General features: G+C 36.4%; 1 protein-coding gene and 1 long non-coding RNA gene across 2 annotated transcripts; both read left to right on the top strand.

Annotated features, from left to right (window-relative positions):
* The first annotated feature begins 1993 nt into the window (after window positions 1–1993).
* On the top strand, window positions 1994–8649 carry LOC107557144 (STE20-related kinase adapter protein beta-like). The gene is made up of 9 exons (XM_016240478.1): window positions 1994–2201; window positions 3164–3234; window positions 3358–3420; window positions 5049–5132; window positions 7304–7400; window positions 7528–7683; window positions 7992–8060; window positions 8145–8268; window positions 8338–8649. The coding sequence occupies exons 3-9, from the start codon at window positions 3409–3411 to the stop codon at window positions 8573–8575; spliced, it is 780 nt and encodes a 259-aa protein (XP_016095964.1). The 5' UTR covers window positions 1994–2201; window positions 3164–3234; window positions 3358–3408; the 3' UTR covers window positions 8576–8649.
* Window positions 8650–9596: 947 nt separating this feature from the next.
* LOC107557145 (uncharacterized) lies at window positions 9597–11447 on the top strand. Its single transcript, XR_001605360.1, has 3 exons — window positions 9597–9642; window positions 9746–9936; window positions 11288–11447. It is a non-coding gene; the product is annotated as an uncharacterized lncRNA (long non-coding RNA).
* Window positions 11448–11455: the final 8 nt, after the last annotated feature.

Consider the following 11455-nt stretch of genomic DNA (forward strand, 5'->3'; position numbering starts at 1 on the left):
AAAAAAAAACTTTTAGGTCATAATATATGATGAATTAGACACAATAAAAAACATTTTACACACATTCCATTCAAGTGCGGACATTTTTGTTTTTAGTTATGTCCTGTTATGAACAGTACTGGATTAAATAAGCAACATGATGTCATGTAATAACTATAGTGCACTACTTTCTCATTCTTCATGGTTTCCCATTCTTTTAATTGTATACATTTTATATATATATATATATATATATATATTAAAATGTTTTTTTTTTTACTTTTAATATTCAAAATGTTAGGCTAGTTTGTTTATACAAATAATGTATTCTCTTTAACTTAATAAATAAATAATATAAGATATAAAACAAAACGTCTTAAGTATGGTTGACTAAAAGTCAATAAGTCGTGTTCATGAATTATGAAATTCATAAATCAGATGTCAGTGATGACAATGAAGGGCATATTAGACCTTTTTTTTTTTTTTTACATAACCACAACCTTCCAGTGATTTATCACTAAGATCCACTGATAAGGATGAATATATTTATTTTTATCATAGCACCTGAGCTGAGATACATGAACAAAAGCAGCACAGAGATGCTCTATAATGATGCAGTGTGAGGGGAAAAACAATCCATTTGATCTGATGCAACAGATTTCATAATGCCTGCAGATTATCCAGAACAGAGTTATGACACTCAGAAAACACATCCACTCATCCGTTGATCGCTCACTTCACAACATACCCAGAAATGCACTGCTCTGATCCCGATGCACACGAGCCAGTGTCTATATGAGCCTCCCTCATGAGGCACATCCGTGATTTTACCCGCTACAGCCCCTCAAACTCACCCACTCTCCCTGCATACACACAAATGTACGCGCATGACTTATTAAAGAACGGGAAATCTCTCTCTTACCTCTAGTTCACTTGAAATCCGTCTTTTTCCTGAGCGCTACCGGTGCATGCGGCTCCTGTCACTTCGAGCGTCTGAGACAATAGCGAAGAAGAGCGCGCGGGAGGGAGGGGCTTGTGTGTGTGTGTGTGTGTGTGTACTTACGTCATATATTCCGCGACATTTGTTTGTGATAAAAGTCCCTGAGAGATCTATTTATTTATTTATGGATGACAATTACAAACATTATTATGCATATTAATTTTTTTAACCAGCAAACAACAACAACAATAATGATGATGATAATAATAATAATAGAGAAAGAGAATGGAGATAGAGAAAATTAATTATTTTCTACATGTAAGGTAATAAAGTAAGATGTTGAAGTCCCTAATTCAAAAATAAACACAGTTTGTACAATTATTTTAGGGATTCTAAAAGTGCAATTTAATTTAGGCTTTCCACTATTTTTAGATCACAAGAAAAAATCTTGAATTATTATTATTATTTTTTTTTTTATTGCTTGAAAATAACATACAAATACCAGGTAAACAACAGTAAGAAAAATCTTAATACAATCCCAATAAGCCCAAATAGCAGCACGACAAAGAGAAATATATAAACAAAATAAACATAATTAGAATGTTAAGAAAGAAAAATAAAAAAATAATTGTTTTAATTGCTTTTTTTTTATGATGCATGAGTTTTAAAGATTTAAAGAAGACCATTAAATCCTTCTTGAAAAGTAAGAAAGTGTGTGGGGGGTTATCTGGAATCTGCATTTATGAGTGAATTAATTCGCCAAAATCACAATATCATTAACTAAACGTTCACCATCAAAGTTCCGAGAAAAGACAAATATTTTTCAATTTTAAAATCAAAGTCAGGTATTACAATCTTCAAACTCAACCAAGCATTTTTAGACAATTTGCATACTCTATGTCTGCTTCACAAAACTCATTACAAGCCAAATTAGATCTGTGTCTGAGGAACTCATTACAGGGATAAATATCGTTAATCATTTTAAACTGAATCCTAAATGATTATTGAAATGGTGATTTTATTATGCACACCCTTACGGCGTGCGAGAGCGACTTTTATTATGTAAACATCTCCGCTACGTTAAGCGTGGCGCGTGATCAGCTGGGACTGTGAAGAAACGCTTTGGCAACTCAACTTAGAAATGTTATTTGGTAAATGTGAGAGGCGCTGCGCGATTTTTCCTCATATGATAAAACTGTGATGTGACCGAAGTAACTGTAACTGCCCAGAACTGACGAAATCAGTTTACAGCAGAACCTCCATCCATGCATGCATAACAATGGTGAGTTTTTGTTACATCTGGCTTGGAGCTTCTCACCAAACTCTGAAAATAATTGCTGTGCATAATATTGGAAATTAATAATAGTCATCATAGCACGTGCGAATAATGTTAATCCCGCATTATTAATGTTATGTCAAAAATCTCTACTACAGTCACCAAATGCATTAATGCACCATTAACCATAATTCATATGAAACAGGGTGGATTTAATTTGAGACCCTTCTAGTGCACCGTTACTCCTTGTTAAAGATTTTTTGTTCTTAACCCTGTTAACCTACATGCGGTCACTGTCAAGGACTAGGAAGGACACCTTCTGTCAGTTGCTCTGATCATTTCATAGTTAATATTTAACATATCATCTGATTTGGGCACGCATGTTTATGCATATCTATTTGTTTGCTGTATTGTGCACCAATATAATATGCATGATTTATTTTATTTACAATTGCAGTTTAACAAACAAAGAGACCTCATCTTGAGCTACACACATTCAATAATATTTAATATGTTTTTTAATATAAAGTGTAATCAGGCAAGCATGAACTCATTTCGATGCCGTTAATATTAATTACATAACAACACAACATGGACAGTAGTTCCCAATGTCACCAGAGCTGATGCGTCCAGACAGATATGACATCCTATCAAGTGATATAACTGAAGATGATGAGGATGTCATGAGCAGAGAGGAGATCAGACTCGTACAGTTGTTTAAGCGGAGCCAGACACTGATTCTGGTTGCTCTGTTCATGGACACGGCGTCTAGTACACGACCAGAATATGGATGCTGCATTTCAGACAAGATGCATTTGAAATCAGACTATTAAGAAACTATAGAAATAGTTCTGTAAGCTTAGAAAATCGAGATGAGATGCTTTGGATCTAGATCATATGTAATGCCATTTAAGCCCTGAAAGCTGATATGTGCTTGAAAGCTTCTCTGCTGATGGTTTGCTTCATAGGACTCTAATGGAGCAGCGTAAGATGAGATGAAGTCTGTGTGTTTTACGCGGTGAAATCCGAGCAAAGCCAGGTAAGCGAAAAACATTTAGCTTTTCGGGCAAATTTTCTTGCAATGAAAAATGTAGCGTGACACAATGGAAACCCTTGCAGGAGTGTTTTTGCAGATGGACTAATTGTTATTCGCTGTCTCCAGAATCGGATAAATGAACTCCAGTGAAGCGCCAAGCTCAGCCAAAAGCACCTCATGTCGTTTCTGGTGAGAGTCAAATCTTTGTTTGCACAAAGCTCAATGCATTCTGTATTTCATGCTTTCTGTGTTTATTTCTGGGTATCAGAATGTGTTTGCATGAGGATTCTGGGTTTAGTGTTCAGTATAGTAGTAGCGCTTCAGGGATGTTTTTTATAGGCTGAAGATGTTCGCTGAACAATATCCATGGCCTGGTTATTCTCTATTCCCTAGATATCAGCACATTTAATAATAAGCGTCCTCATTAATATCACCGATCCTCCACCTCACCTCTTAATCCAGGAGGCTTGTGTCAGTGTCTCGCTCATAAAGAAATGTCCTGGATTCAATAAAGGTTCTTTAAGCATGACTTGTTTGTAGAAACAAACAAAAGTTGGGTTGTTTCTCTCGATAATACATAATTAAATGCTGTCAAAATGATTAACAGCTGTTAAAAACATTTTAATTTTGCATTGTTTGTAAGTAATTTAATAAAATAACATTCAGACATCAAAACCTGGGGTAAATTACAGTGTGTCATCATGTGTCTGTTTAATGAATAGTTCACCCAAAAATGAAAATTTGCTGAGAATGTATTCACCCTCAGGCCATGCAAGAAGTAGATGAGTTTGTTTCTTCATTGGGACAGGTTTGGAGAAATGCAGCGTTACATCACTTGCTCACCAATGGAGTGAATGGGTGCCGTCAGAATGAGAGTCCAAACAGCTGATAAAAACATCACAGTAATCCACAAGTAATCCACACCACTCCAGTCCATCAGTTAATGTCTTGTGAAGCAAAAATCTACATGTTTGTAAGGAACAAATCCATCAAGGCGTTTTTTTAACTTCAGACCTCTTTCCAGCTAAAATACGAGTTCATAATCCATAATACTGCTTTCTCCAGTTAAAAAGTCATCTTGTATCAATCAGGAGAGAAATATAAACAGATAAAGCACCATTTACAAGCTAAAACAGCTCTAAACAAATATGTGGGTGGATTTGATATGAGAAGACAGCGGGATGGACTTTTTCACTGGAGGAAGCATTATTATGGATTATTGACTCATATTTTGGCCAGAAGCGAAAGCTAAAACATCTTAATGATGGATTTGTTTCTTACAAATACGCAGCTTTTGGCTACATAAGATGTGGATTATTGTGATGTTTTTATCAGCTGTTTGGACTCTCATTCTGACGGCACCCATTCACTGCAGAGTGATGGAATGCTACATTTCTTCAAATCTGATGTAGAAACAAACTCATCTACATCATGGGCAACCTGAGGGTGAGTACATTTTCAGCACATTTTAATTTTTGGGTGAACTATTCCTTTAATGTCATAAAGAAATGTTCCAGATTCAGGAAAGGTTCTATAAGCATAACTTGTTGCTCATTTTGTAAAAACAAACAAAAATGGTTTCATGTTTTGCATTGAATACGGAACATTCCTGAGACCTCGGCTTAATCAAACATGGCAAGGTTGACTCTGCACTGCAGCGTTTCCATAATCATCTCCTCCTTTTGCCGTGTCTTTGCCCTTCAACCCACCCTTGCTCAATTCGTGCATATTCATACTGTGGATATAGTCGTATTCATCTCCATATTCATTTGCGGGGTGGGGGGCGTGTCTCATGTCTCCTCCCCTCTTCCCCTCAGGACTGCACCTGTATCTCCTCCCACTCACAAGTCCAGTCCATCAGCATAGAGGAGCAGTATGAAGACATCAGCCATCAGTGCTCGGTCAGTAGAGTCTAATAATCGATCGTGGCTTCAGTGTGTTTGAAGGCATCAGGCAAGAATGCCCAAGTCACCTTAAATCACAGACTCTGATTTAAAATGAACGACTTCCGTTTGCTTTGTCACTGCAAATAGTTGTCAGTGTGAAAAGCCCATGCATATGCATACTGTGGATATAGTCGTATTCATCTCCATATTCATTTGCGGGGTGGGGGGCATGTCTCATGTCTCCTCCCCTCTTCCCCTCAGGACTGCACCTGTATCTCCTCCCACTCACAAGTCCAGTCCATCAGCATAGAGGAGCAGTATGAAGACATCAGCCATCAGTGCTCGGTCAGTAGAGTCTAATAATCGATCGTGGCTTCAGTGTGTTTGAAGGCATCAGGCAAGAATGCCCAAGTCACCTTAAATCACAGACTCTGATTTAAAATGAACGACTTCCGTTTGCTTTGTCACTGCAAATAGTTGTCAGTGTGAAAAGCCCTGTAGGATATGAGAGAGCACAGTCATGCCAGAGCAACATCGATGCATATTCACAAACTCCAGTGAGCTTCAGATTGCTGTTTTCCTGAAGTGCGATCTGAGATTTGAGTGGATCCATTGTGTTGGGCATCACAAAGCAGTGTTTCTGTTCCATGGTTCTGGATGAAAGCTCACTTGTGCTGTTGTCCCGTGTCTTTGGCTGAAGGCGATATCTGTGGGTTGTCTTTAGGTATTCCCATCCTGTGGCAGAAATATTTGGTGTTTGACTAAAGCAATCTGGGTCATACGGTGGCCGAGAAGTGCAAAGCAAATCACAATTCTGAAAGTCACTTTCCCATTAAATCACTAAAGAGGCATTTCAGAAAATGATTCAATATACAGTTAAAAGCTTAAATAGTTCAAGTCTAAAATGTTATAGTGTTGACGTGTTTATAGAAGCTAACTGAATAATAACAAATCTGGTTTAATGGCACAGAGATCAGAATATAACTCTATCACCCCCTACAGTTCAGAGTTATGTAATGCATGCATTTGATGCACTGATGAATCGCAGCATTCGAATATTACAGCATTATTCAAAGCAAAAAAACCTGGAGGTTTAAGACTTGTACTTATGAGGGATTGAATGACCTTGGAGTAAAGCATTACAAACTATGAAATTAATCACTAAATGTAATCTTTTTTTTTTCTTTTTCATTTCTTATTAGAAATCACTGCTACTGTAGCTCAATGACTCTAGCAAAAACCAAGGTCATGTGTTTTAATCCCAGGGAATGCATGAAGAGATAACATGTAAATGCAATTTCTGAAATGCTATTTATGTTAGTCTCTAATTTCACTAATACCTTTAAATATTCTGCAACCCACTAACCTCCATCTTAACTAGAAGTGGTCTGATCTGCGAAAGATCAGTGTTTCTCAGTAGTGTTATTTTAGTATTACTATTATAGTTTTTATTAATATTTTTGAATTAGCTTTTATTATTATATTTTAAGTTTTATTTTAATTGTAATAAATAAATAAAAATTAATGTTATGTGCTTTTGTATTTTTTTTTTTTTTTGTTATTTAGTATTATCTATCTTTATTTTTATTTATTTATTTGTTTTTTGTTCAGTTTTAGTTTATTTATTTCCAGTTTCTCATTTTCATTTTAAGTTTCTCTTCAAATACTTATTATATATTTAACACTTTAGATTAGGGAACACTATTCACTTTTAAATAGTTTCTTATTAGATTGCATATTACTAGCATATTGTCTGTTTATTAGTACTTATAAAACACATATAATGCATGACCATATTCTATGTCCTTTAACTCTACCCAATACATAATCATAACTACTACAACAACTACTTTACTTATTATCAACAAGCAGTAAATTAGGAGAAAACTCTTAGTTAATAGTGAATGTGTTCCCAAATCTAAAGTTGTACCATATTTATTTTTATTTCAGCTTTATTTCAATTAAACATTTTTTAAAGAAAACTTCTCTTCCTCTAGCATCACATTAGTGTTAGTCACAGGACAGGAAGTGCCTTATTAATTCTATTTACATTTTATGCCTTCACCAGAATTAGAACCCTAACTATCATTGTGTGGAGGGTTTTAAATATGAGGTAGAGCTGTGTGTGTGTGTGTGTGTGCGCAGTGCACTATATGTTTGTTCATGTGTGTTTATGTGTGTGACAGAGCAGTGATGTGTCTCCGTGTTCTGTGTTGACGGATGAAGATGACATCACAGATCTTTCCACTGACTCCGCCCACTATCAGCTGCTCTCACAACTGGGTAGGGACCGTGAAATGCTTTATATATTATGATGTGTTAGTTATTCCCTGAAGTCTCATGTTTATATCATGTAGCTTAGATTGAGAAGTATCACTGTTTTTGTGTGTGTGTGTGTGTGTGTGTGCAGGCCGGGGTTTTAATAACCTCAGTCAGGTGAGCATGGCACGACACACACTGTCTGGCCGGCTGGTGGCGGTAAAAAACACTAACCTGGATGAGTGTACAGAAGATGAGCTGCTGCAGCTGATGGTGTGTACATGCGTATGTGAACAGCACACTGATTTCTACAGTTTTCAAATTAAGCTTTATTAGATTTTAGATTTTAATAAAGCCTGGCATATGAAATTATAGTCACATTTAAAAAAAATCTAATTGTCTATTGAAACTTAAATATAAATATCTTATTATTTATTAAATATAAATAAATAATATAACTAAAAAATATAAATAAAATGTAATATTTAAATAACTTTTTTGTGTGTAATTGTTCATATCTGATACATCAGGCTTTTATGTAATTGTGAAATGGTAATTTATTTTATATATATATGTATGTATATGTATGTGTGTGTGTGTGTGTGTGTGTGTGTGTGCTGACGTCCAGACTGGTGTTCAGCTCGTGCTGTCAGCTCTGGGTGCTGTCTCCTCTCATGAGCTATGGTAAGAGTCACCTGGAATTCACATCCTCTTTCGTTTCCCATCCTTCCCTTGTTTTATTTCCCTCTCCGCACGCGCCTCATTCAGGTTCTGCAGACTCTCTGCTCAGGTCGTATTTTCCGGATGGAATGAGCGAGTCTCTGATGGCGTACCTGCTGTACGGGGTGCTCCGAGCGCTGGAGTACCTGCATCACATGGGTTACGTGCACAGGTGAGCACACGATGACTGTTTGACAGAGACCTGAATGAATCTGGTCTCCTCATCTCGTGCGTCCTGCAGGGGTGTGAAGGCCAGTCATGTGCTGCTGTCAGCTGAAGGCCGTGTGTGTTTGTCGGGGCTTCAGAGCGTGTACAGTCTGATGAAGGATGGCAAGAGGATGAGAGCTGTGTTTGACATGCCTCAGCACAGTCCGTCTCTGTTGCCCTGGCTGAGTCCTGAGCTGCTGCGACAGGTGACGTTCACACACACTCCAGACACGAAAGCTCTTCCCAACAGTAGCGTTATAGACAGTATATAACCGCAAACAATGTATAAACAGCGAGACAACTTAGTGTTTTAAAAAATGTGATTGTGGCACAGATAATCTAAAAAATGAGCATGCACAATTAAATATCCAAAACTGTTTGAAGTTTACTAATATTATAAGTGGACTTGGGGAAAAAAATGTAATAATAAAAATGGATGAGTACTAATTTAAGATGAGGCTTTTTAGGATTAGAGTTGATCAGGATTTTAGATTTTAGTAAACCCTCTGACATGAGCCTGACATGAAATAATATTCAGAAAAAATGATTACATTTTAAAATCAAATTGTCTGTTGAAACTTCATGCAATATATGCTCAAATAATGTATTTTTGGAATAGATATTTATATTTGATACATCGGGTTTTATGGTTATCTATCTATCTATCTATCTATCTATCTATCCATCTATCCATCTATCCATCTATCTATCCACCCATCCACCCATCCACCCATCCATCCATCCATCCATCTATCCATCTATCTATCCACCCATCCACCCATCCACCCATCCACCTATCTATCTATCTATCTATCTATCTATCTATCTATCTATCTATCTATCTATCTATCTATCTATCTATCTATCTATCTATCTATCTATCTATCTATCTATCTATCTATCCATCCACCCATCCATCTATCCACCCATCCACCCATCCACCTATCCACCCATCCACCCATCTATCTATCCATCCACCCATCCACCCATCCACCCATCCATCCATCCATCTATCCATCTATCCATCTATCTACCCATCCATCCATCCGTCTATCCTTCTATCCGTCTATCAGTCTATCCGTCTATCTGTCTATCCGTCCGTCTGTCCGTCTGTCTATCTATCTATCGATCACGACTGGTAAAATTATATCTATTATTTTCTCAGTTCACCTGCCAGGGCGATGAAATGCTAATTTTGCACCGTCCAGAGAATATTTGAGAAAATATCTAAAATATAAAAAATATTTTTTTTACTTTGATTTAACCCAAAGTAATAAGTATGTGTTTGTCGTTCAGGCCGTCTGCGACAGCTCTCCTCACCCATCCCTTCTTCAGACAGGTACATTCACCCTTTCATCAAGCTTTCACTCAGATTCACCCTGTCTTCAGTCTTCCAGTGTAGCCTAAATTCATTCCTTCAGTGATCTGTATTGATCTTCCAGGTGAAGAAACACACGAGGGACTCTTTCCTCAGTTTGATGTATCCAGCCGTGCCAGTGTCCTGTCCTCCAGACACGCCTCCATCTGAAACCCCCACCCAGACCTGCAACACCCCGTCACCCACCCACCCCGAGCCCGAGGACGGCATGTGGGATTTCTCCTAAACCTCGCCGTCTGTTTCTGTCTCCATCTCGTCTGTTTCTTGTCCATTTCTCGATGAATATATTCCATAATAATCCGTCCTAACCAGCAGCTAGATTTGGTCGTTTTGCCGTTCACTTAGTTTGTATTTATGTCACATCATGCTACAGTAGCCCCGCCCACAGTGAAATCTCACTAAATCCCATCTCTATATGGACCAAAGTATTGATGACATCATCTTGCACTCATGGGCGTGTCTACATTTTTAGCCAATCAAACATCTGCCCAGACATTTCCTGATTAACAAGAGCAAGTATAAACTCGTTAATGTCTGTGACCTCAACTAAAAGCCTGTTAGCTTGGGCTGCACGATTAATCCAAATAAAACTGAATTTGTGATACAGTGCGTTTATGAAATCTCAAAGGCTGCTTTTTCATTTATTAAATGTATATCTTTCTTAAATACTTGACATTTTTAATTTTACAGTGAAATATGACAATACTAATATTTCTTATTTGAATATTTCTTTTATCAATCATAATAATAATGTTTTTCTTAAACTATTTTCATTTTACAGTGAAATACAACAAAACTAATATTTCTTATTTTGTTTAATATATTATTATTATTGTTGTTATTGAGAAATAGAATTATTCAAATAAGAAATATTAGTATTGTTATATTTCACTGTAAAATGAAAAATGACAATACTAATATTTCTTTTTTGAATATTTTTATTTCTATATAATAATAATAATAATAATAGTTTTTCTTAAATACTCTATTTTAATTTTACTGTAAAATATTACAAAACTAATATTTCTTATTATTTAAATATTTTATTATTATTATTATTAAATACTTGATGATTTTAATTTTAGTGTGAAATATTGCAATACTAATATTTCTTATTTGTTTAATATATTTATATAATAATAATAATATATTATGTATGTTATACTCGTATTTATATATAATAAAAACTAGCCAAATTGTGCAGCCCTATAAACAAGCACAGCAAACCTGTTTTTGAATCACAATTTTTATCAGAAAAATCACAGTTTGTCCCATAAATCGTGCAGCCCTACAATTAGCTGTTTTTAAACAAGCAATTTTTTTATATGTCCCACCCAACTTTCTGTAAACTACAGTAAAGAAACTGCACACGTCAAGCTATATGATTGGTCACTTCATGCAACATTTTCTCTTTCATCATGGACAGAAACAAGCTGTGACTTGTGTCTTATTCCATGCTGTGCGCTCATATGTATGCTGCACATTTTGGCCAATGTAGTAGGTCACCCAAGTATTCCATGCATACTACGGTATATACTGTCAGTATGCTATTCTGAATATAGACCATGTCAGTGTGTGATCAGAGCTTCCTGTTTGGTGTTCACAGCAGCCAATCACATCGTGAACTAACTGCAAATCACTGGATTTGATCCAACTCCCAACGAGTGAGGTCATCAAACTGAGCCATGAATGCAGGAGCCAGATGTCGTGTGTGTGTGTGAGTGTGAGAGTGTGAGAGTGTGAGAGTGTGAGAGTGTGAGAGTGTGAGTGTGAG

This window comes from Sinocyclocheilus grahami, unplaced genomic scaffold (genome assembly GCF_001515645.1).
Source record: "Sinocyclocheilus grahami isolate Dianchi unplaced genomic scaffold, SAMN03320097.WGS_v1.1 scaffold590.1, whole genome shotgun sequence".
In the NCBI taxonomy this organism is placed as follows: Eukaryota; Metazoa; Chordata; class Actinopteri; order Cypriniformes; family Cyprinidae; genus Sinocyclocheilus; species Sinocyclocheilus grahami.